At 44.7% G+C, this 26,921-nt stretch overlaps 1 protein-coding gene across 2 annotated transcripts in view; it reads right to left on the bottom strand.

Moving 5' to 3' along the window:
* The window catches only part of JAM3 (junctional adhesion molecule 3), a 49,597-nt gene extending 23,082 nt beyond the window's left edge, over nt 1-26,515 (bottom strand). For both annotated transcript variants that reach the window (XR_004592219.3, XM_034421991.3), the window contains exon 1: nt 26,291-26,515. Coding sequence is in view for 1 of the 2 variants with exons in the window: in XM_034421991.3 (XP_034277882.1) it covers nt 26,291-26,342 (52 nt within the window). In the remaining variant the exon portion in view is untranslated. The remainder of the gene's footprint in view (nt 1-26,290) is intronic.
* Between the last annotated feature and the right edge of the window lie 406 nt (nt 26,516-26,921).

Here is a 26,921-nt window from a genome sequence, read left to right as displayed (position 1 = left end):
TGTTGGCCATGGTGAATTGACTATTGAGAGTTGGCTGTGTCCAATTGACTATTGAGAGTTGGCCATGATGAGTTGGCCACGGCAAATTGACTGTTGTCGAGTTGGCCATGTTGAATTGACTCTTGTGAGTTGGCCATGGCGAATTGTCATAGACCCACGCTGGAGCATTCAGCCCGAGAGGTGGAATCCGGAGGACAATACCTCTTTTCTTACCTACATGCCCATCCTCACCAACATGTATAGGTAGCCCTCGACTTACAACATTTCGTTTTGCAACCGTTCAAATTTACTCCTGCACTGGAAAAAGTGATTTATGACCACTTTTCACGCTTACAACCTTTGCAGCATCCCCCCCCCACGGTCTTGCGATCGAAACTCAAGACGCTTGGCAACTGACTGGCATTTGTGACGGTTGCATTGTCTCCGGGGTCATGAGATTTACCATTTGTGACCTTTTGACGAGCAAAGACAATGGGAGAAAACCCATTGGAGAGAAGAAGGCGACAAATGTGGAAAACATTGTAAGTGAAGAAAATTAAAAATAAAGGGACGATAAAGATCATGATAATAAAGGATGGAGGAAATGGGGAATGCATATAGTAGAAAGTAAGAGGAACGAAACTGGTATGTAAAAAGAAACACGTATCACGTGTTTGTGTTTTGTATGTTGTGTTGTGTTGCTGCTGTAAAATCAATAAAAATCAATAAATAAAAAATACTCCTTGACATACAACCGTAACTGAGCCAAGAGTTTGGTCATAAGTTGTGATAGTTGTAAAGCAGGTCACCCTATGTTAGGATGCGATTTTACAATGTTTTTTTTTTTTTTGCATCAATCACTTTTTTCGCCCCCCTGTGCTATTCTAACTTCAAACGGCCACTAAACAAATGGTCGTAAGTCCAAGGTTACCTCTATAGGGGTGAACTTGAATCTATTTCTGGCTTCCCTAAACTGGGAAAGGATCCAAAAGGTGCTATTTGTGTATGATTTGACTCCGAAGGGTCAAAAGAATTGGAAGTTTTAACTGGCACCTTCCAGGGCTAATATAAATCCTCCAACATGCCAAAATGCAAGAAAGGAAGAACTTTTGGTCCAAGAACAATAATTGTCAGCGTTTAGCAACTTCGAACTGCATTCCAAGGAATCATGAAAAGGAACTACTGCGGTCTATATTTTTTAGCCAGCAACCTTCACTTCACCTGGTAGCAGGGGAGAAATGTAAAATGTGTTACTACCGGTTCTGTGGGTGTGGCTTGGTGGGGGGGGTTAATGTGACTGGGTGGGCGTGGCCAACTTTTTTTTTTTTTTTAACTTTTCAAAGCATTTTCTCTAATGCTTGAAAAGCCTCTGCCGATCAGGCAACTCAACTGGGATTTATTATTATTTATTTATTTATTATTCAAATTTCTATACCGCCCTTCTCCTTTCGGACTCAGGGCGGTGAACAGCCAAAATAAAACATTTATACATAAAGTACGATTAAAAAATAGATTTAAAATAATTAAATTTGGCCCATAGTTTAAAATTTATCAATTTAAAATCCATTGTCAGAGACTTTTCAAAGTATTTTTCTTATCACCTCTTCGGCCAAGAGGTTGCAGGAAAAAATGCTTTGAAAAGCCTCTGAGGAACTTTTAAAAGCATTTTTTTCGTCGGAAGAGGTTGTAGAAAAAATGCTTTTAAAAGTCAAAAAAAAAAAAAAAGCCTCTGATGATCGTGCGGCTCAGCTGGGCATGGTGGGGCAGCGCAGGGATTTTTGCTACCGGTTCTCCGAACCACCCACCGCCATCGCTACCGGATCGGGCGATCCGGTCCGAACCGGGAGCATTTCACCCCTGCCTGGTAGTCTTCTTACTTCTCCATTACTGCAGGAAGTCCTCGACTTACGGCCACAACTGTGCCCGATTTTTCTAAGCGTTGCTAAGCGAGACAGTTGTTGCGTGAGCTTTGCTCAATCTTTTGAGAGATTTTATGATCTTTCTTTCCCCAGGTGCTAAGTGAATCACTGCGGGTTAAGTTATTATTCATTTTTAGGAAATGTGCCGTACTTTTCGGAGTATAAGACACACTTTTCCCGCCCCCTAAAAGAGGGTGGAAATGTTGGTGCATCTTATACACCGAATACAGCCATTTTTGGCCTCCCAAAACCCCGCCCCACACGTCCCGTTTTCGCCAAAAACAGGCCCGTTTCTCGCAAAAACTGGGCCTGCAGAGGGTTTGGGAGGCCTGCAGAGTGCTCCTGCGGGGTTCTATTTCTCTCTGTGGGCACAATGAGAATTTACCTGCCGGATAAAATTCCGCACTGGCGACTGGAAAGGCATCCGGCCATTCAAACACTCTGCTAGCTCCATTCAGTTGCCCAGACTCCACCCCGCAAGGGATTCTGGGGTCCTTAAAAGGAGATGATGATTGATAGCTCTTTATAGAAATGGCTTTTTCATATTACTATGGGAAAACCAAAAAAACTGTGATTTGATGCTAATGCCTCTGCAACAGAGAGAGTTGGAGGTCAATGCTTCTTTTTCTTTCCTTTTCCCTACTTTTCCTCACTTTTCTTTCCCATTTCCCTCCTCGCTACTCTTTTATTTATTTTTGTATTTTGCATTTTAGAATACTTAATAACCAAGGGTGGGATTCAGATCCTTTAGCAACAGGTCCGCTGCCCTGTTGCTGGGTGGGCATGGCCATGGTGGGTGTGGCCTAGTCGGCTGCCTGCATCATGGAGGGACGCCTGTTTTTCACCCTCCCCAGGCTCCAGAGGCTTTCCTTGACCCTCCGGGAGGACGAATACAGCTTCCCCTGGGCTCCCAGAGGCCCTCCAGAGGCCGGAAACAGACCCGTTTCCAGACTTCCGAGAGGCTCCTTTTTCGTCCTCCCCAGGCTCCAGAGGCTTTTCTTGAGCCTCCGGGAGGGCAAAAACAGCTTCTCCCAGGCTCCGGAGGCCCTCCGGAGGCTGGAAACATGCCCGTTTCCGGACTTCCGGAACCTCCAGAGGGCCCATATTTTGTCCTCCGCGTGGACTCTGCACTTACCGGGAATGATGAATGGGCCGCGTGGAGACTCCTAGGAGGGGCAAGGCAGGGTGGAAGGGGCAAAGTGGGTGTGGCCAGCCAGGGGTGGCATTTGGGGGTTCACCAAACCCCAGCGATCCTTGGCTAGAGGATCAGCCAAACCCTGCCGAACCCTTAGTTGGGTAAAAGATTTAGAAACAGATATTACAGAACAGGAATGGATTTTGAATTGGAATAGTAGAATAATGAGGACCTTATCAATAAGAATAAAAGAGCATACTTATAAAGTTATCTGGAAATGGTACCTGTTCCCAATAAGATTATATAAAATGAATAAAAGTGCTAGCAAGTTATGTTGGAGATGTAAAGTGGAGAATGGGACATACGAACACATGTGGTATGGATGTCGTAAAGTGAAGAATTTTTGGTTACGAATAGAAGAAGAATCTAGTAAAATAATTAAAAAGAAGGTAATGTTGGGAGTAGATACCATCTTCATATTGAAGTTGAATGACAAGGTGTTAACAATTGATGAAAGAGAGCTTGTAAGGATATTGGTCATTATAGGACGAATTGTGATTGCAAGATACTGGAAATTGAATATTGAATACAAAATAAATGAATGGTTCAGAGAAGTTTGGAAAATTGCTCTTAATGATAAGTTAACGTGTGATATAAAATTCAAAAAAGGACTATTGAAAGAAAATATATTTTGGAGGATAGGGCAACCATTTGTGGACTACGCAATCGGGAACTTGGAAGAAATAATGCCAGTGCCAATGCAAAGAGAATTTTGGAAGACCTGAAGATGAAGAAAAAATTCCTCCGCTTCTCCCTATTTTGTATTATACACTGGGTGTGGTTTTGTCTTTTGTCTTTTGTCTTTAATTAAAATTTAATAAACAAAAATTAAAAAAAAATAACTTAATTTAAAAAGTTTTTTTTTTTTTAAAGAACCTGAGGCTAGAAGAAAATGTAAGCCAAAAGATGGAAAGCTGAAAAGAACTTGATTTATTTTCCTCCCTCCTTGGCCGAAATTCTTCGTTAAAACCTCGCCCTGGGGCGGAGTGCATTCTTTGGCCGAACCAAAGGAACAAAGGAAGATTAAGCCACTCCTAGATATTTTTTTCCTGGATGGACAGGGCGATAAAAAGAAAAACAGCATATTCGTGCCAAAAATAAATATATCCCCCCCACAAAGAATCAGCAATGGGGTTGAGAGAGAGAGAGAGAAGCAAAACGAGGTGGGGTTGTTTAGACATTCTTAAGAGGGAAGAAAAAATAAAATCCCAGTTCCCGCACCCTGAAATAACTTCAGAAGATGTAAGCATTTCTAATCGGAGAGGCTGTCCATCCTCCTTTCCTTAAAATAGCAAAATAATAGTCCGGTGACTGTTTTTTTTTTTTTTTTTTTTTGGCAGGGGAAGAGTTAAAAACAGCCTCTCCTAAAGCGGGAGTCAAACCCCGAAGCATTCAGCTAAGAAGGCAAATTCTTCTCATCCTGGAGCCATTTCTTTTCTCCGCCTCTATTTTTAGACAGCTATCCCCCCCCCCCCAAAAAAAAATATGTGATAAAGATTCCCTCTGATAGATCCACGTTCCAGGACTTGGTTCCCAGCTCGGGGTCCTTCTGGATCCTGGACATCACACCGAGCCATCATTGAAATAGTAAAAGACACAAGGCTAACTACATTGCAAAACTCCCTGGAGCATCTCAATCACAAAACCCCAGAACCAGGGGTGGGCTGCTGGGGGTTCGCAGGGGTTCGGGAGAACCTTTAGCTAAGATTCTGTGCAGTTCGGAGAATCCTCAAATCCCACTCCTGGCTGGCCCTGCCCACCCCTCCCAGGAGTCCCCACGCAACCCATTTTGGATGCAGGTAAGTGCAGGACACGCGTGGAGGCTTGGGGAGGGCGAAAAACAGGCCTACCGGAAGTTCAGGAAGGCTGGAAACGGGCCCATTTCTGGCCTCCAGAGGGCCTCCGGAGCCTGGGGAGGCCGTTTTCAACCTCCCAAAGGCTCAAGAAAAGCCTCCAGAGTCCGGGGAAGACAAAAACACCCCCCACACTGTGGTGCAGGAGGCAAACTAGGCCACGCCCACTATGGCCACACCCACCCTCACCCATCCAGCAACTGGGCAGATAACCCCTTGCTAAAATTTTTGAAGCCCACCCCTGCACTGAGCCCCCACCAAAAAAAAATTTGCCGTCCCAATTTTGGATTAAAACTCCAATCAGAGTCTTCTCCGAGTCGCACGCTGTTCCTGCTCTTCTTGACATTAATATAGACCAGGGGTCTCCAACCGTGGCAACTTTAAGACTTGTGGACTTCAACTCTCAGAATTCCTCAGCCAGCAAAACTGAAGAATGTTCGGGTTCAATGGTGGTTGTACGTCGAGGACTTCCTGTAATATGGTTGAGTTTCCCATCACAGTTGGGAAAACCGAGATGTTCGACCAAGCAGTGGCAAATTCGAAAGATCCCCGCGGGTTCCTGATGGGTACAAAGGCAGGGTGCGTTTCCGTTGACATTGGCATTCTGCTGCCCAACATCAACATCCGACCACGATCCGAACGAGTGCGTTAAAACTCGGTTAAAAATAGACAAAAGCAATACAGTCAATAGGCTCACAGCCACACTAAAAATGTCCCCCAGACAGAAGGCCCTCGCTTAAGCCTTGATCTCCGCCCCATCTAATCTTCCTAATCAGGGTCACCGCCAAGAATGTTCCACCCTCTACGTCGACCAGCTTCCAATCTCAGCGTCGGCTCTCGGCCAGCTCCAGCAATTGATTAAACAGGCTTTCAAACCTTTCTGAAATACATCCAAAAGATCCTCGCGGCCAAAAGGACGAATTCAGCCCCGGTTTTGAAAAGCCGAAGTGTTGAAGGACGCAAGAACAATTACACAAAAAAAAAGAAGAAGCAAATGGAAAAGCAACACAGAACAATGCTGGAAGGGACCTTAGAGGTCTTCTAGTCCAACCCCCTGCTCAATCAGGAGACCCTAGACCAGTGATGGCTAACCTTTTCCGGACCGAGTGGCCAAAGCACGCACGCATGGGTGCAAATGCACGTGGGCCCGACCCCCAAAATGTAATGTGCGCACGGGCCCTGTGCATGCACCCTGCCCGGCCCCCCTGCACAGGGGCGCACGGTCCCCATGCATGCGTGGCAGGGACCTGAAGACCAGGTGGCCGGCAGGAGGCGAGCTGAACTGTGGCGACAGCTCGCGTGCCATCAGAGAGGGTACTGCGTGCCACTTCTGGCATGTCTGCCAGAGGTTTGCCATCATGGCCCTATACTTCCAGTGATGGGGAAAGAAGGAAGGAAGGAAGGAAGGAAGGAAGGAAGGAAGGAAGGAAGGAAGGAAGGAAGGAAGGAAGGAAGGTGGGTGGGTGGGTGGGAGGGAGGGAGGAAGGAAGGTAGGTAGGTAGGTGGGAGAGAAGAAGGAAGGAAGGAGGGAAGGTGGGAGGAAGGGAAGAAGGGAGGGAGAGAGGGAGGAAGGAAGGAAGATGGGAGAGAAGAAGGAAGGAAGGACGGAGGGAGGGAGGGAGAAAGGAAGGAAGGAAGGAAGGTAGGTGGGAGAGAAGAAGGAAGGAAGGAGTAAAGGTGGGAGGGAGGGAAGAAGGGAGGGAGGGAGGGAGGGAGGAAGGAAGGAAGATAGGAAGGAAGGAAGGTAGGTAGGTAGGTGGGAGAGAAGAAAGAAGGAAGGAGGGAAGGTGGGAGGGAGGGAGGGAAGAAGGAAGGAAGGAAGGATGGAAGGAAGGAAGGTAGGTGGGAGAGAAGAAGGAAGGAAGGAGGGAAGGTGGGAGGGAGGGAAGAAGGGAGGGTGGGAGGGAGGGAGGGAGGAAGGAAGGAAGATAGGAAGGAAGGAAGGAAGGAAGGTTGGTGGTAGAGAAGAAAGATGGAAGGAGGGAAGGTGGGAGGGAGGGAGGGAGGAAGGAGGGAGGGGGAAGGAAAACAAATTTAGGAAGAGGGAAACAAACATAAGGTCAGGTTGAACCTCATTTTTCTTTTTCCAGAGACACGTCATATCTGAACTCAGTTGACCTTGGGAAAACTCTCTTATATTTTTATTTATTTTTTAAATTATCCCATGACGTTATTATAATACATTATATAATATTATATTTTTATCCGCCCCTTAAAAAAAAAAAAAAAAAAACCATCTAACTCAAGACGTCCAGCATACCTAACCCTCTTTCCTGCCTCCCATTTTCAATGCAACCCCGAAGCAAACGGATAAACCAGGGCAAGTGAATATCCCCTCCACCCATGAGGGACTGGACAGCTGGACATTCGGACACACCCCCAATCCCTGACCCCATCCTCTTTCTTTGAATGCTGTCAACTTCTGAACCCTCCTGCCCTGGGAAGCCTCTTGCCAGAGGCCATCGGCAAGGAAAGCTCAATCCCATTACAGACGGGGAGCTAATGCAACCTGACCTCCCCGTAAGGTAAATCGCGATCACTCCCAACACAATCGGAGCCTCTGTGGCTCCAACTCACCCCGAGTAAACCTGGTGTAAAACTAAATGCACTCCGGCCGATTTCTTGATTCTCAGCTTTCCGGGTTTTTTTATATTAAAAAGGAAGGCAAATAAAACTTTGACAAGGTTTTATAGCCATCCTCTGGGCCTGTCGTGTGTCGAATGCAACGAATTCTCCCGAGGCTATTTTAAAAGAAATGTTTTGATTTTGATTTGTGTTGGTAATGCCTTGGTTAGGTAAGGCCACACTTGGAATCCTGCATCCAGTTTTGGTCACCACGATGTAGAAAAGATGTGGAGACTCTAGAAAGAGTGCAGAGAAGAGCAACCAAGATGATTAGGGGACTGGAGGCTAAAACATACGAAGAACAGTTGCTGGAACTGGGTATGTCTAGTTTAATGAAAAGAAGGACTAGAGGTGACATGATAGCAGTCTTCCAAACTCTCAGGGGCTGCCCCAAAGAAGAGGGAGTCAAGCTATTCTCCAAAGCACCTGAGGGCAGGACAAGAAGCAATGGGTGGAAACTCATCAAAGAGAGAAAGCAACTTAGAACTAAGGAGGAATTTCCTGACAGTTAGAACAACTAATCAGTGGAACTGCTTGCCTCCAGAAGTTGTAAATGCTCCAACACTGGAAGTTTTTAAGAAGAGATTGGACAACCATTTGTCTGAAATGCTGTAGGGTTTCCTGTCTGAGCAGGGAGTTGGACTAGAAGACCTCCAAGGTCCCTTCCAACTCTGTTTTCCTTCCTTCCTTCCTCCCTCCCTTCCTTCCTTCCTTCCTCCTTCCCTCCCCCTCCTTCCTTCCCTCCCTCCTTCCTTCCCTCGCTCCTTCCTTCCTTCCCTCCCTCCTTCCTTCCCTCGCTCTTTCCTTCCTTCCTTCCCTCCTTCCTTCCTCCCTCCCTCTTTCCTTCCCTCCCTCGCTCCTTCCTTCCTTCCCTCCTTTCCTCCCTCCCTCGCTCCTTCCTTCCTTCCTTCCTTCCTTTTTTCCTTCCTTCCTTCCCTCTCCCCCTCCTTCCTTCCCTCCCTCCTTCCTTCCTTCCCTCGCTCTTTCCTTCCTTCCTTCCCTCCTTCCTTCCCTCGCTCTTTCCTTCCTTCCTTCCCTCCTTCCTTCCTCCCTCCCTCTTTCCTTCCCTCCCTCGCTCCTTCCTTCCTTCCCTCCTTTCCTCCCTCCCTCGCTCCTTCCTTCCTTCCTTCCTTTCTTCCTTCCTTCCCTCTCCCCCTCCTTCCTTCCCTCCCTCCTTCCTTCCTCCCCTCCTTCCTTCCCCCCTTCCTTCCCTCGCTCCTTCCTTTCTTCCTTCCCTCCCTCCCTCCTTCCTTCCTTCTCTCCTTCCCTCCCTCCCTCCTTCCTTCCTCCCCTCCTTCCTTCCCCCCTTCCTTCCCTCGCTCCTTCCTTTCTTCCTTCCCTCCCTCCCTCCTTCCTTCCTTCTCTCCTTCCCTCCCTCCCTCCTTCCTTCCTCCCCTCCTTCCTTCCCCCCTTCCTTCCCTCGCTCCTTCCTTTCTTCCTTCCCTCCCTCCCTCCTTCCTTCCTTCCTTCCTTCCCTCCTTCCCCATCACTGTAAGTTTTTAAGAAGAGATTGGAGAACCATTTGTCTGAAATGGTAGGGTCTCCTGCTTGAGCAGGGGGTTGGACTAGAAGACCTCTAAGATCCCTTCCAGCTTTGTTATTCTGTGTTGTTTTTCCATCTGCTTTCCCCCCCCCCTCTTTTCTTTTTTTCTTTTTCTCTTTTTTGTAATTGTTCTTGCAGTGAGTGGCTGATATTTAGCGCAAAGACAGGCTGTGCACTGAATATCTATTCCGACTGCACACATTCAGGAGCGGGCTAAAAGGAGAAGGGTTGTGTTGCAGAAAGACCGAAAAGACATTTAATGAATTAGGCCCTAAAGAAACTCAAGAGTTTAAGCTGACTTTGGAGAGTCCTTGTTGTGGGAACCTCTAACCACAATCAGCTGAAAAAGCACATTATTGTGCTTTTTGCTGGACTCACTGCCAAGGTCTGGCAAGGCAAAACATCTGTTCTGAAGCCCGATTGGCTGCGGCAATCAAACCCCGCCTTCCCGTGCAAGCCTGGCCAACAGGGAGGAGGCTTGTGACGTCACGAAGCCTCGCCAATACTTGCCAAGAACAAGGAATCATGGGATAGATACTAAGGCATTGTTGAAATCAGTGGCCTTTTAAACTTTCTGCTCTTCTCGTCCCACTTTTAAAAATTTTGGAGCTTTGGCTTCCGTAGGGGTATATTGATCCACAATTACCGTCTTCAGAAATAAAACCGGTGCATTCACGAAATATATGGATCGATTGAATCGTACAAAAAAAAAAATAAAAAAAAATAACCAAACTAAACCCCTTAGATATTAGCACAGATAAAAGACAGCTGATAAAAAAAAGTTATGCATTTGCTTGAGAAAAATAAAAAGGAGAAGATCCTTTTTAAAAAAACAAACAAACTCCCCCCCCCGCAAATATATTTAGCAAATATCTGACCGATTATTTTGATTTTGCAGATCTCTTTTGAGACTGAGTCCTCCAATCAAAAATGCTGCTTTTGATATTGACTTGAGTCCAATTCATTGGCTGCCAATAAGAAAATCTGGATGGGGTTGAGCACTGACCTTTGAAGCTTCGTCTTCTTCTTCGTCTACGTCTTGTATTTATTTTTGTATCTGTGACTTCTGAATGTTTGCCAAGAAAGGCCTTTGCCTAATTGGACCAAGGTTTGCGATAGGACTGAGGAATTTGTGTTGGGAGGAATTTGCTTTAATTTAGTTGAACGATGCTGGGAATGAAGTAATCCTCAGCTGTTCGAATAAAGTTTGTTTGTTTTTTCACGGACTGATTTTCCTACTACTTACTTGGGCTTGGGTCACAACAAGACGTGACATCGGAGCTGAATGGAGATCAAGCAAACTCTGGGGATGAGCCACAGGGCATGTGCTCAGGAAGAGGCAATAGAAGCATTGTTAGGGGAACGGGAATTGTCCCCCAAAAATCTTTTGAGGGGACTTCAAAGGACTTCTCCTTTCCTTTTCCCCCCTCCTAGAAGAGGGGATTTAAAAAAAAAAAAAGCCTATTAAATCACCCAGAAAAATACGGCATACTTCACTGAATCCTCCAAGGAAAGACTGAAGGCAGGGATGGTATTCACTTACCTTCCCTACCGGTTTGCAAATATTTGTGCTCTGCTCGCACGTACCAACTTCCACGCATGCGCAAGGCCTCAAAAATGGGACGTCATGACGTCCACGCGGGTGGACGAGGCATCCCGCAGTCGCCTCTACCGGATATAACCAGGTGAATACCACCACTGATTGAAGGCAAATGAGGTCCAGGCAGGAGAAGAACATCATGGCTTAAAAATCTGAGGGACTGACTGGTTTGGACAAAACTCAGTCAGCAGCCCTTTTTGGTGCGGCTGTTGATAAAAATGGGATCGGCAACATGATCGGCAACGTCCGATGACAGTTAGGGCACAACAAGAAGAAGATTAAATCTCCTGGGGAAATTTAAACAAGGGACCTCCCCCAAGTCTCGAAGATGAAAGAATCTCCACAGGGAGAAGTGAGGACAAATCCTCAAATGCGTGCATGAAGTTCAAAGCCACCTGCCCACCTAAGAATCGCCCCGGGGGGGGGAGATCGGGGGGGTGGGGGGAGGAAGTTCCCCTCCCCAAAGCCTCCCTCCAGGCAGGACCTCTGCAAACTGCTTCCTCAGCAGCTACGTGAAATAATAATAATAATACAATAATAATAATACCTTTCTCAGTGTGGCTTTCTTGGATTTTATTCTGTGAGATCATCCCTTTCTGGAGATAAATAAGAGTTCTCTGGAAAGGTGCATTATGGAGATTTAGTACTCCGTGGGACTCGGCGGGCACACCGTTCAAAGAAATTCAAACCGTCGCTAAGCGAGGACTAGCCGTACCCTTTAAATGGTTTGGCTGGAGAGCAGAGGAGCATCTGGACAATCGTCTCTGCTTTTCGTCTTACCGCAGAGGGGGTCCAATCTTCACAACCTGTGGACGGGTGACAACGTGCAGACCTCCTGGCTGGAGTTGAAGACCTGCGGACGTCAACTCCAGCCAGCTATGCTGCGGAAACCTGGGAGTTGAAGTCCACAAGTCTCAAAGTTGCCAAGGTTGGAGACAAGGATGGGCCAAGGTGATCCTCAATCCTGTAGACCAGGGGTGTCAAACTCAATTTCATTGAGGGCCACATGAGGGTTGTGTTTGACTTCGGGGGGCCAGGGTGGATGTGGTCAGGGTTGGCGTGGCCAGCTCGACGTCACTCATGTCGCGGGCACCTGTGGTGGCCAAGTGCTAAGGCAGGACTTCCCTCAGACCCTCCCTCACTCTCATTATAATCTCCTTCCTTCCTTCCTTCCTTCCTTCCTTCCTTCCTTCCTTCCTTCCTTCCTTCTCTTTTCTTCTTCCTTCCCCTTTCCTTATCTTTCCTTCCTTGCACTCTTCCCATCTTTCGTTCTTCTTCTTTGTCTTTCCTCTCTCCCTTTCTCCTTTCCTGTCCCTTCTTGCATGCTCAGATGCAAAAGGGGAAACATTTCTCTTTTTGTTCTGAGTTTGTTTTGCCAGCAAAAACAGGGCCACGCGTGCCTCCCCGAGCTCTGTTTTGGCTGGCAACAGGGTGCAGGAGACCATTGAGACTGAAAACAAGCCTGGGATGGCTGCACGTGGCCCTCCCGAGCTCCGTTTTGGCTGGCAGAGGCACCGCGGGCCGGTCTTTTGCTGTTTCCAGGGGGGGGCGTGGGCCAGATTGCCGTGGGCCAGATCTAAGCACCTCGCGGGCTTAGACCCTCGTAGACCTTCATGGTCTTTCCAGCGCGAATTTGCCTTTGCATCTTCTTGACGGCGAGAAAACTGCTTTTCCAAACTTTTTCCTTCTCACCTGACGCTTCCGAGGGATACGAGCAACTGCTGAGTTTTTGCTCATCTGCCTGCGTTGTCGAGCAAGCATTTTTCTCCCTTTGTAATTATCTTTAGCCCAAACAGTGGCATATGTTCTTAAAACAACTCTCTGGGATCAACTCCTCAGTCTTCCTAAGGTGAAGGACCCAATTACCAACTCTTTCCCAGGCTAATCTCTCTCCGAAATCTACAGAGGCAGCAACAATTTGTTTTCAAATACCTGCTCAGCCTCCAGGCCAGAAGCTTTGAAGAAGAAAAGAAAACAAGGTTTGCGCCGCCAACAATCCATCACAATCAGCCATTTTTTGCATCGACGGACGGTTGAAATGCAGAGATTAAGAATGTAAGAAACTGCCTTTGCCGGTTCAGGCCACTCGCAGCATCTAAAGAGGGGGAACCCCATTTTCTGTTTCCCTCTTGGAACCTCCCCAGGCACCCCGAAGTGGAAACAACTTCCCGACAGGCGATTTCCCCTTAGAGCATCAGCCCGTTGCAGGTAGAGTGCTCCTGCATTTGGAAGTTCTACCCCTCCGAGCGGAACTGCCCCCCCCAAAAAAGGAGCGTCAAAAGAGAAATGTTTCCCAAAATCCTTTGGATCTGGAGGAAAACAGCAGGGAGATAATAATTATCTGCTTCTGGAGAAGGTTTGCCGGAGATAAAAATAGACACCGCCGGCTTGCTAGCGTGAGGGGGGGGGAGAGTTTATTATGAAATGCTAATTTTAACTGTGGTTTGAGCTGACCAATTTTATTTTCTTCTTCTTCTTCTGTCAGGCAAAATCCTGTCTTCTGCTTGGCAGCGAAACCTGTGCGGTTTCATCCAAAATAGGGCTTCTCCGAGAATGAGATCCTACCCGGGGGGTTCACAAAAAGCTGAGGAAGGCTTATTATTTTTGTTTTCTATCGGATCCGGTTTGCAAATTAAAGAGGGAGTAGTGCCAATTCAAACTTTCTTCAAGATTTTGCCTACGGTGGGAAGCGTTTGCATGGCAAAGTGTGGGAGCCCCTGTGCAAAAAAATACGGACTAAAATTTAATCCCCAACAACGGCAGATGTCGTTGCTTGCTCATCTAAATCAGGGGTGTCAAACTAAAGGGCCGGATCCGGTCCACGGGTTGCTTAAAACTGGTCTGCAGGGCCGACCTGGAAATAGCAAAGGACTGGCCCCCACTCCCCCCACCAAAATGGGGGGAGTGAGGCAGCTGCACATGGTCCCCACGTGCCCCGTTTTTGGCTTAGACGGCCTCCTGGAGCACTCTGTGGGCCAAAATGGGGTCGGGAGCCGCCATTCGTCCCATCTCTACCCACCCACCCCTGCGGTTGGCCAGGGGAGAACAACAATGCTGATCCGGCCCTTGAAGAAATCCAGTTTGACACCCCTGATCTAAACTTTTAGCTTTATTCCTGGGGCATGGGAGTGATGACACACATTTATTTAGAATTTTAGGGAATTGTGGTCAGATCAGAAAGACGGTGGCTTTTAACTTTCTCTATTCTGAGTTTACGGAAGCCTCTCCCTCTTGTATAGGTAGTCCTCAGCTTACCACCGTTCGTTTAGTGACCATTCAAAGCAATGATGAAATGTAAAATTCGTCACTACCGGTTCTGTGGGGGTGGCTTGGTGGGGGGAGTAATGTGACTGAGTGGGCGTGGCCAACTTTAAAAAAAAAAACTTTTAAAAGCATTTTTTCTACAACTTCTTCGGCCGAAGAGGTTGTAGAAAAAATGCCTTTTAAAGCCTCTGACGATCCCAGCTGAGCCGCGCGATCATCAGAGGCTTTTTTTTTTTTCACTTTTAAAAGCATTTTTTCGGCCGAAGAGGTTGTAGAAAAAAATGCTTTTAAAAGAAAAAAAAAAAGCCTCTGATGATCGTGCAACTCAGTTGGGCATGGAGGGGGGTGGGGACAGGGATTTTTGCTACCGGTTCTCCGAACCACCCGACGCCATTGCTACCGGATTGGGCGATCCTGTCTGAACCGGGAGCATTTCATCCCTGGTTCAAAGTTGCAACGGCAGTGAAAAAAGTGGCTGTATATTTCCGTATATTTCCCAGATTATGGAATGTATTTCCTTAGTCCCCACCCCCACCCCCCGCAGTTCCAGTGACTCTTTATTTTCCATTCATTTTTTTCACTTCAGGAATATGGGAAGAATGTATAAATGTATGTAACTGTGTTAGAAGTATTTCAGATTGTAAACACACACAAGCAAACGCCCAAAACTCAATTAACAAAAAGTAAACATAATTATAACACTTACAGTTCACACGAAGGGATCCAATCCACATCACTTGATTTAATCAACTCCTTCTCCGGGGTCAACACATACACACGTCCACACCTCCTCAAGTGTCACCCTAAAATCGGCACGTACACACACTTCCACACCACCCAGGACACGCTCCCCTATAAAACAACCCTTCTATACCCCATTTTCTCTGCAGCTTCCCTCCCATAGGCAAAGCTCTTTGCTTTGGGGAATAAATAATTCTCCTTTCCTTACAGCTGTTCTGGATTTCATTTTTATTTATCCTTGCGCAACCCCGGCTCGAGTGGGAACCCCAAATTATTCATCTGACAGGGAGTTTAAAAAATTTGGCAAGGAAAAAAAGCATAGCAACTGAAGTATTGAAGCGGGCAAGAGACGATGGATAGAAGATTTTTATTTTTTGTTGTTCCGACTTGCTCTTCTTTCTCTCTCTCTTTCTTTTCTTTTTTTAGGTCGGTGACCTGACTAGAAGTTAGGTAGGATAGAAAGAAAATGTTTTCTTTAAAAAACAAAGGGTGATATGATTAAAAGTCAGAATAAGAGATAGAAATAAGAGAAGGGGGAATATTAGTGTATACATTTTTATATAATAAAATAAAAGCAATGACAAGAGAAAACGTGGAATAATTGACCAATGATAGACTACAACTTAATATAAATGTGTATTATTATTAGAAATATATAAGTTGATTGAATGTAATAGCTATGTTTAATTCTACTAGTTTTATTTGTATTAGAAAGGATGTCACCCAGGTCCCACACTGTTCATCCATTGATATGTTTGTGGGAAAAAAAAACTTTAAAAAAAATTGGCATGGCACGTTGAATATTTGCAAAAATAGGGAGGCCAAGCACCACTTAAAATAAATCAAACTTAGTGACGTAAATAAAATTGGAGAAGATTTTTGCACCACCTTCTTTTATTAGAAATCCAGTGGGAGGGAAAAGGGGGAAGGGTTGGAGGAGAGGAATGGGACATATTTCTAAACTATGCACCATCGGCCTAATTCTCTGGGAGCGAAGAATCAGGAAGCTGAGCAAAGCTAATCTTCCACGAAATCTACAGTAAAGAAAGCATTGTTTCTGGGCACCGAGTAAAAGGAGGCTCTTATCTTTTAGATTTTTTTTCCCTTCCCCCCCTTTTTTTTTTTTTTTGGAAGCCTTGAAACAGGAGACGGGTCTGTCCAGCAATGCAAATGTGGAAAAATCAAGACTTTAAAATGCATACACTACAAGAATGCATTTTAAGGACGCCCTTCCGAGGGTATAATCTAAATATATTTGCAATCCTGCGAGGAACGTTAATTTGGTAATATTGCCCTGTGGCCTTGAGGCCTTCTGCTGCGAAAATAGGCAGGTCATTATTTTTATTTGCTTTTAGTACTGATGACCTGAAAATTAATGGATGTCCGTCCAGATTTATTTCTGTAGGACATCTGGGAGCCACTTCCTATATCTCTAAAAAGTACTACCACAACTCATGCCTTCTCCTAAATTATGGGGTCTCCTAAGGCTAATCGGGGTAATGGTTAGGATGCCGAACTACTGCTGGAGAGAGCTAATTCACAGGGTTAGTCTTAAGAAGACAACATGGAAACTTTGCCTAAAACAGAACTAGAACTCACAGTCTCCTGGTGATTGGCCCAAAGCCCCCCGGCAACTTTCATGCCTAAGGTAGGACTAGAACTCACAATCTCCTGGTTTCTGGCCTAAAGTAGAACTCACAGTCTCCTGATGATTGGTCCAAAGTCACCCACCCAGCTTTCCTGCTTAAGATAAAATTAGAATTCAGTGTCTCCTGGTTTCTGACCTAAGGCAGGACTAGAATTCACAGTCTCCTGATGATTGGTCCAAAGTCACCCAGACAGCTTTCATGCTTAAGACAAAACTAGAATTCATAGTCTCCTGGTGATTGGCCCAAAGTCACCAGTTTGTTTTCATGCCTAAGGCAGGACTATAACTCACCGTCTCCTGGTGATTGGTCCAAAATCACCCAGCCAGCTTTCATGCTTAAGATAAGATTAGAATTCAGTGTCTCCTGGTTTCTGGCCTAAGGCGGGACTAGAACTCACAGTCTCCTGATGATTGGTCCAAAGTCACCCAGACAGCTTTCATGCTTAAGACAAAACTAGAATTCATAGTCTCCTGGTGATTGGCCCAAAGTCACCAGTTTGTTTTCATGCCTAAGGCAGGACTATAACTCACAGTCTCCTGGTGATTGGCCGCAAGTCATCAATTAGGTTTTCATGCCTAAGGCAGGACTAGAATTCACCATCTCTGGTGATTGGCCCAAAGTCATTTAGCCAGCTTTCATGAGTAAGGTGGGACTAGAACTCACAGTCTCCTGGTTTCTAGGCCAGCGCCTTCACCACTACACCATACCGGCTCTCCAATACCATTCCAGAAATTGTTGAACATTTAAAGTACAAAGAGATCTCTTTGTCCTCAACCCTTCTGCAACCCAGGAGAATTTTTTCGGCACAGCGAATCCCAGGAAAGGCATTCCGAATCAGAGCGAATAGCTTATCCCACTCTCCGTCCTGGGCTACAACTCAAAGCGGGCTTTAGAAAGTGTTTGAATGCATTCCTAGCCGGACAGGAGTGCAATCAGCTGTGAAACGGGACTTTTGAATTTACAACATCCATTTCTGCCTCAGCACACACGCACACAGGACTAAATTGTAGGAAAGCCGGCGGGGAAGGAAGGGGAGTCTGGGTGGGAGTGATGACAAAGGATGCCAAGAGAAAGAGAGGCAGCATTTGCTAGGAAGCAAAACTTAGCACAACTTTCGCCAAACTCCTTTGTTGTTGTAAGCTCCTATTGTTTGTTTGTATTTCTCCCAAACTTTGTTGTAGATGAATTTACCAGCTTAGGGGCAGTTACTCAAGGGAAGACGAATCTAGGAAGGCTAGTCTAGTGAAGAGAAGGACCAGGGAAGACATGATAGCAGTCTTCCAATATTGGAGGGGCTGCCACAGACAGGAGGGGGTCAGGCTATTTTCCAAAGCACCTGAAGGCCAGACAAGGAATAATGGATGGAAGCTGATCAAGGAGAGATTCAACCTAGAAATGAGGAGGAACTTTCTGACACTGAGAACAATCAACCCATGGAACAGAAGTTGCCTTCTGAAGTTGTAGGAGCTTCATCACTGGAAGCTTTCAAGAAGAGACTGGACTGCCATCTGTCCAGTCAGAAATGGTGTAGGGTCTCCTGCTTGGGCGGGGGGTTGGACTAGATGACCTACAAGGTCCCTTCCAACTCTGTTAATCTGTAATCTGTAACTTCACAGGCCTAACTTCTGCGCCACGCCAAACTTTATTCCTCATGGACATCCGAAGCCATGTGGGACGGTCAAGAGGGTGTAACAATGATGACGAGGATCCGCAAAGCCCACCATTAAGCCTCAGGAGGGATAGAAAGAAAAGACACCAGCGGGGAAAGTTCGAGGAACGGCCCTTTCGACTTTGTTTCTTAATGCACCAGCAAAGACTTGGCACAAACACGCACGCCATTCTCCGTGAACTCAAAGCCATTTACATAATAAACAACACGGCTTGGAGAAGATGTCCAGAGACAGCTTGCTAGTATCACACATTCTTCGCCAGAGCTAGGAAGGGGGTGTACGGGAGGGAAATCAATTCTTACACAACGTGACAAGCTTAAGATGTGTTTACAACTCTAGGAGAAACTTCACATTTTGCTTTGGAATGGAATCAAAGCAACAATTCCATGCAACCGATTTGGGCCTTTTATCAACGCGTCCCGTTCCCCTTTTCGATTTAGGAGCCTTAAGCAGGCCAAAATCCACTAGGCCAGAAAAAGCCAACAGGACCGACCACAAGCGTGGACAGCTGGCTTTGGACCACTTGCTTCCTTGAGAGACAGCTGGATCTCTGTAAAAAGAGGGGATTGTCTAGGGATATTCTGATGAGAATGCTACAAAAAGGCTTTTGTGGCCATAAAACCTATTTGGGTCTTCGGAGAATCCCAAAACTCTCAGCTATTTGAGGGGGATGCGACCCACAACGGAATCTGGAGGAGCAGGTGAAGTTCTCAAGAAGTTAAGACTCATCATGAAAGAGTGTGTGGTTGGATTTGACCGGGCAGGAAAAAGGTTTAAAAAAACCCCACATTTTTTAAGGTAAAAAGATGTCCTTATATACGTGTGTACGTATATATTCATGTAGTTGTCATGGCAACACAACAGAAGCAGTTTCTTTCGGCTTCTTCTGGGATGTCCTTTGCTTGCCTACATCTCAGGAATTCCTGCTAGTGGTTCCCACATCCCTGGGACTAAACATATCTGACCCGGCTTGGCTTCCAAGGCCAGAGAAATCTCCCTAAATAAATTATTTATTCCTTTATTAAATTTGTATAAAGTGACCCAGTGACCCTGAGTGGTTCATAAAATGGAGAAAAAAAAACCAAAAAAAGGGGGAAAAAGTCATAATTTTAAAAAATTATCTTTAAATTTAATTTTAAATTCATTTTAAAAACTTTTAAAAATAAAAAAGAATAGGTGCAAAAAAGGCGGGAAAACTGGACACCCACAAAAAAAAATAATGCACATTTACTTGATGTACCTGAACCAAATTAACCTGCTCGAATTAAAGACTGCAAACTACAGCTCCAGGGATAATAATCACATACGGTTAAAACTTTAGAAGAGACTGAAAGTCAGAAATAACTTTCCGCAAGGAGCTTCTGATCATCAACTTGGTTCCTTCCATTTTTATCAACTTTTGGTCTCGTGTTTTCATTGCAATAAAACTTCTTCGCATTCGATTGATTTAAAAGAACGATCGGGGAGATGGGTTAAGAATGATTCCCTCTATATTTTTATTAAGGATTTTACCAGAAATGTATAATAAAGAATTGAGGTATTTAATTGTGAATGTTTTAACAGCAGCTAGAATTGTTTTTGCTAAAAATTGGAAAGGTGAGAAGATACCTACAGATGATGAAGTTATTAAGAAAATTATGGACTGTGCTAAAATGAGCAAATTGACATTTGAAATTAGAGAACAGGAAGATAAACAATGCTATTTGATATGGGATTTGTTTTACCAATGGCTAGATAACAGGGTGGATAAAAATCAATGATTTTTTTTAAAAAAAATAAAAAAAAATCAGATTTTTTTATTTAAATCGGATTTTTTTGATTTTTATCGAATTTATTTTAATAAAAAACTTTTGGGGTAAAAATCTATCATAAGATAGTTTTCTATTTAAGATACATAAATAATTTAGTTTATTCAGCATGAAATGGAGCTTAGTTATGTAGCATGAGGCTGTATATTCTGCAACACTGGGACTATTGGTGAGTCAACAGTGGGTCAAAGGAGTAGCAGAGATGACAGTTGCTCTTTAAAAATTATGATTTAAATTGAGTTGATTTAAATCAAGCCTTTTTACTAGTGATTTAAATCATGATTTAAATTGTGATTTAAATCAACTCGATTTAAATCAAATCCACCCTGCTAGATAATAAAGCATGGAGATGAAGTATGAAATATGAAATTAATGTAATGATAAAATATATGAAAAGTTTTTTTTTATGGAAGTTAAGCCTTTGTTAAATAATGGCTAAATGTGTATAATAATATAAAGGGATATACAAAATTGTTAAATAAGAGAAATTAAATAATTGGTAATTTTGGATATGGGATTGTGCACAAAAGAATTTTAACCGATCGACACACTTTCTGTGATTGTATTTGAATGATGGGTGGTTTTATGTTTTGTTTTTGTTTTAAATAAAAAAAAAATTCAAAAAAAAATATGATTCCCTCTGAAATCAGCAAGCCAAAAGCAGATTTATCATGTCTGAAACCAATTCTTGCATCGCTCTTGTTTTTTCCCCGTTTTATCAGCCTACAAATAAGAGTTCTCTGATGTTACGTCCCATTGATTTTATTACTATAAAATGCTTTTTTTGGGGGGGAGAGAAAAACCAGCATGAACAAACTTCAATTAATTTTTAATTGCTTGTGCCAAAGCTTTTTCTCTCTCCATCTCTCCCCTGATCGCATCCAAACACCATTTGCTCTGTTTTAAAAACCAGAGATGCCTCACCTTATCGCCAGACTGGGTTTTCGAGCAGCTAACAGCTCGCTTAAAACAAGCCTAAAATATCACATAAAAGGCTAAGCCAATAATAACAGCAGACAAGCAGCAGCCGTGAAATTAATAAGCAAGATCTTTATGCCTTGACATCAAAGGCCTGGGAGATTAGCAACGTTTTAACCTGATGCCCAAAGGATTGTGGTGTTGGGCCAGACGAAGGTCTCTGGGAAGGAATCCCACACAACTCAAAACTGGGTTTTCAAGAACTGCGGTGAAGCTGGAGAGGTCAATGTGGTAGCTTTTAAGTCCCAGATCACTCTGTGGGTGGCGATTAAAACCAGCACGGCAAATTTTGCAAAGGAAGAAATTAGAAGTCGGTAACACAATCCACAAAGGGACGTGGTGGCTCAGTGGCTTAGATGCTAAGCTTGTCGATCGAAAGGTCGGCAGTTCAGCGGTTCGAATCCCTAGTGCCGTGTAACGGGGTGAGCTCCCGTGACTTGTTCCAGCTTCTGCCAACCTAGCAGTTCGAAAGCACGTAAAAAATGCAAGTAGAAAAATAGGGACCACCTTTGGTGGGAAGGTAACAGTGTTCCGTGCGCCTTTGGCGTTTAGTCATGCTGGCCACATGATCATGGAGACGTCTTTGGACAGCACTGGCTCTTCGGCTTTGAAACAGAATTGAGCACCGCCCCCTAGAGTCGGGAACGACTAGCACACGTATGTGAGGGGAACCTTTACCTTTACCTAACACAATCCATCCCGACAAAATATATTGGACGGGTCGGTTAGGAAAATAATAACAATTCAAATAACAATAATAATTTTGAATAACAATTCAAAACTCAGTACTGGGCAGTAAGTCCGCTCGGAAATTTGTTCTAATGATTAGCCTGCTGGAGGAATTAAAGAAGAAGAAGAAAAAGAACATATCCCTAGTCCACAAGGTTTTTGCCATCATACCTTTGCTCTCTTGACTCAGGCGGTGCTTTGGGTCTATCTTAGGATAGCCTGGCAAATCAGGGTTGGTTAAGGAGAAGCAAGAACTGGAAATCAACATTTCAGTATTTCATCAGTGGATATTAGGGAGCCGCTTCCTGCTGTCATGTTCTTTTTTTAATTTTTTTTTTTTTTTTACAGAGAGCCATTCACAGTCCCTGTGGATTCGGATGGCCACAGAACTGAATAAATATGTAAGTGGTTGAAATGTATTTGAATATAAGTAGTTCGGGTTGGTAGTTGGGCTGTTGAGCTGAGCTCCGAGCAATTTGCAATTTGGTGGCAAACGTTTCGTCACCATTCGAGGAGACGTCGTCAGTGTCCTTTGAATTGTGCTTGTCTATCTGTCCAAGCACAGGTCTTTCAATACCTTTTGATGTGATGCAAATTACATAACGTCCACACTAATTTGCATCACATCAAAAGGTATTGAAAGACCAGTGCTCGGACACATAGACAAGCACAATTCGGAGCGCACTGACGACGTCTCCTCAAATGATGACGAAATGTTTGCCACCAAATTGCAAATTGTTCGGAGTTCAGCCCAACTATGTAAGTAAATAAATAAATGAATTCATCTCCCATTCTCCCCAAATCATCATGTTAGTAGGAAGCTGTGTGAGATTGTGATCAGACAGTCATACAGTCCTCTGTAAATTTTGCAAGGAAATATATAAATGTGTGGTCCCTGGAAGTGACCATCAGGAAGTCTGGGCTATTTCCTTAATGAACTCATTTTCTCAATAGGAATTGGCAAATTCCAAACCACAACACTAATCTCATCTATTTGTTGTATTTACCCAGGGACATCTACCCTCTGAGCAGTGGTGGGTTGCCCCCGGTTCGGACCGGTTCGCAAGAACTGGTAGTAAAACTGGTGGGAGGCCCTGCCCACCACCCCAGATGTCATCATCAGCAATCTGCACATGCGCAGAAGCAAGGCGCGTGTGCGATCCCATTGCAAACTGGTAGTAAAGGTAAGTAGAACCCACCCCTGCCTCTGTGGTAGAAAGTGTGTACAGTAGTAGCCAAAATTGTAGAAACCTTTTCGGAAAAGTGTATTTTTGAGGTTTGATGGCTAATAACACCACTTTTTCTTTTGGAGTTTCAAGATAATCCTATTCCACTGCTGGAATGGCCTGGGAATAGCCCAGACCTTCTTAATCCAATTGAAAATCTATGGAGCCATCTAAAGAAACTTGTTAGTCAGAAGCCACTCAGCAATAAAACCCAGTTAATAGAAGCCATCATTCAATCTTGGTTTCCCATGATAACAGCTGCAGAACTAAAAGACTTGATTAACTTCATGGGAAGATGTTGTAAGGCCGTAATTCATGCTAAAGGTTACCCAACTAAGTATTAACTGACGTGGTGATAATTTTTGTGCGTGTCTCATTTTTTTCTACAGTGATCATTTTTGTATATCTCGTTTTTTTCTACGTGTTTCACTTTTCTTCTTTTTACTGTCACTGCTATTCTAACAGCAAATCCTCCATAAAAGTTATTGCATTACATTCTTGATTCAATTATCTTTCCATTGATATATAATTTTATGGTTCTACTCCAAAAAAAAAAAAAAGTGGTGTTATGAGCTAGTTTTAGAAAATACACTTTCCCCAAAAGGGTTCCACAATTTTGGCCACTACTGTATGTTAGCTGAAACTCCACTAGAGCAAAACCCACTCAAGCTGCCGTATCTGGCCCTTTATTAATAGCCCCAAACCCCAAGCAAATCCTAACTCATTCATGAATGGAATTAGCAAATGTTTTTGCAATTAAAGCTGCAAGCATTTGCATGGGGCCCCCCAGAACAATGAGTGTCTCTGTTGCCAAGTGAAGAAGGATCCAATATCAGCTACTACTCTGAGCTGGCCAAGCTGCACATTCCTAAATCTGTCGTCCTCAAGATAAGCACAGAAACACTTAGAAGATTGGGGGGGGGGTTTATCCCATTATACAAAAATCCACATTTTTGTATAACGGGACAGGAGCAACGATTGTCTCCTGCAAAGATGATAAAGAACGCAAACCATTGGGAAGGGCCAAATATCACACACACACACACACACATAGATAGCACCTCTTTGCATTCTCCAAGTGTTAAATATGTGTACGTTCGAAATGGCATACAGATAGAGGAAGGCTGGCCTTAGCAAAGTTTCCAGTCTTGTTGTTTTTTCTGGCTTTGCTTTTTATTCAACTCCCCAAAATAGTTTTGAGCGAAAGCAAATGGACTCTGTGTGCCAGCTGTTCTTTAAAAAAAACAAAAAACCCTGATTATTTATTTATTTATTTATGAGACTTGTTGAAGAATAAAATACAAATGAAAATGAAAATAGTGCGAAAATGAGGGAGGGAAAAGAGAAAAGAAAGACGTGTAGGATTCAGGGGGGAAAAAAACCAAAAGAAAAGCATCGACGCTTTTGTAACACGGTAGAACCTCATAAATAACATCACAACCTCGACTTTTTTTATTGTTTACATACTTAAAATGCACAGGCAGTCCTCGACTTACCAGCACAATCGAGCCCAAAATCTCTGTGGTTAAGTGAGACATTGGTTAACTTGAGTTTTGCCCCTTGTCCCTTGGGAGTTGGGCGGCATAGAAATGCGATAAATTAAATTAAATTAAATTTCACGACCTTTCTTGCCACAGCTGTTAAGCGAATCACTGCAGTTGATAAGTTAGTAACAAGAGTCGTTAAGGCTTCCCCATTGATTTTGCTTGTCAAAAGGTCGCAAAATGTGTCCCCGGGACATAGTAACGGTTATAAGTATGAAGCAATTGCCAAGCATCTGAATTTTGATCATATGAGCATGGGGATGCTACAAAAGTCATTAAGTGTGAAAAATGGTCATAAATCACTTTTTTTTGGTGCTGTTGTAACTTTGGTAATGGTCACTAAATGAACTGTTGTAAGTTGAGGACTACCTGTAGTAGCCGCTTCTATAACAGCCTATGCCAGCTTGTAAGTGGCCACACTCGGAGTAAAGGACAAAAAAAAAGGGGGGTGATTTGGGGCCAGTTACTATCGCTTAGCCCTATTTCTTGAGGCTGCTGTTGCAAACGCCATTCAAAAACAATTTTGGGACTTGATAAAAACAGATGGGAGAGAAAGGTTAGGAAAATAATAATCTTAGTTCAGCCATTGCTCCACCCTTTGCACCCAGTTACAGAAAAAGGGGAATAAATTGGTGGGGAGGAAGACGCCTCCAAAGTACTTTACAACTCCACGAAATCCACAATCAATAAAAACAATCGAACGGAAGCACAAAAGGGCCTATCACCAAACCTTCCATCTTCCTTCCTTCCTTCCTTCCTTCCTTCCTTCCTTCCGTCCCTTCTTCCATCCTCGCTGCCTTCCTTACTTTCTTCCTTCTTTCCTTCCCTCCCTCCCTTATTCCTTCCTTCCATCCATCCTCCCTCCCTCCCTCCCTTTTCTTCCTTCCATCCTTCCTTCCTTCCCTCCCTCTCTCCCTTCCTTACTTTCTTCCTTCTTTCCTTTCTTCCCTCCCTTATTCCTTCCTTCCATCCATCCATCCATCCACCCTCCCTTCTTTCCTTCCTTCCTTCCCTCCCTTATTCTTCTTTCCATCCATCTATCCTCCCTCCATCCCTCCTTTCCTTCCTTCCTTCCTTCCTTCCATCCTCCCTTCCTTTCTTCCTTCTTCCCTCCTTCCCTTCTTCCTTCCTTCCTTCCATCCATCCATCCATCCTCCCTCCCTTCCTCCCTTCTTTCCTTCACAAGAACGTACATTTTCTACCAAACTCAGGAAAAGCTCCCCAGGACACCCTCCAATGGTATAGTCAGTGGAACAACTACGGAGGAGGGTGTGAGTGTGAGTGTGTAGGTCTGGCAGCTACTTTAGGAGTTACTCCTGAGCCAGGCAGCAGGCAAAATATTTACAGCATTCAACGCCTTTGTTTTGTTCGAAAACCCACAATCGCCCAACTCGCAAATCTTTTTTGTTCAGGCCTTGAAAAGAGCAACAACAACAACAACAAAAAACTTTTCCTTTTTCTTTCCAAAGCAGCTACAACTCCTTTCCCTTTGTCCCAGATGCTGGACCAGAGAAAAGTTTTCCTTTCCTTACACCCCTTGTAAGACACACAAACACACACAAAACACACAACACACACCAACCCTTGAGGGAAGCACGCCTAGGGGCCTATTGTCTCAGGAACTCTCTGCCCAAGGATGATGGGTTAGGGAGGAAAAACTCCCCAAAGACTCCCCCCCCAACAATCCCCCCCCCTCCCAAGACACGCATCTCCTAACTTTGCAACTAGTGGATGCTGCAAACAATAGGAACTCCCGGGTTGGGGGGGAGGGAGAGAAAGGGGGCTGTTAAGACTGGGAAAGAATGAGACCCCCCCCCACCGTCCCCTTTTTCTTCCCCCCCCCCAGCTTGGAAAGACCCCGCCCGGGTTCTCCTTTGGGTCCGCCTCGCCTCCTTTCCCTCCATCGAGGGATTCCCCCCCGTTTCCCACCCATCCGCATTACACACAACCACCCGGGCGAGACTCACGGAGCAGGAGGAGGAGGAGGAGGAGCAGCAGCGCCGGCCGCCAAAGCGCCATGATGCCGAGGGACTCGGGGCGTCCGTTCTCGCCGGGCCGAGCTTGCGCATTCCCCGCCTGGCTTGATCCCAGCGCCGGGTGGGAGGAGAGACGGAGAGAGAGAGAGAGAAAGAGGGAGGCCGCGGAGCAGGCGGGGAAAGGAAGCCCGGGCAGAGCCGGTTGCTAGGCGACCCGAGATGCTGGTCACGGTTGCCACGGCAACCGCATCCCCGGCCGCGCGGCGGGGATGGGACCGCCCGGAGAGGATGCGGGGAGGGAGGGAGAGAGGGAGCCAGCGCAATTTAAAAGCTCGGTTAATTAGTTAGTTAGTTAGTTAGTTAGTTAGTTAGTTAGTTAGTTAGTTAGTTAGTTAGTTAGTTAGTTAGTTAGTTAAACTGATTCCCCCGGCCCTTTCCTTAATTAATTATTTATTTATTTAATTAAACAGATTCCCCCGGCCCTTTCTTTAATTAATTAATTAATTAATTAATTAAACAAACAGATTTCCTGGGCCCTTTAATTAATTAATTAATTAATTAATTAATTAAACAGATTCGCCCGGCCCTTTCTTTCTTTAATTAATTAATTAATTAAACAGAT

The sequence above is a fragment of the Pantherophis guttatus genome, chromosome 9 (assembly GCF_059756535.1).
Source record: "Pantherophis guttatus breed Tessera chromosome 9, ASM5975653v1, whole genome shotgun sequence".
NCBI classification, from domain to species: Eukaryota; Metazoa; Chordata; class Lepidosauria; order Squamata; family Colubridae; genus Pantherophis; species Pantherophis guttatus.
This window is presented reverse-complemented; position numbering and strand designations above follow the sequence as displayed.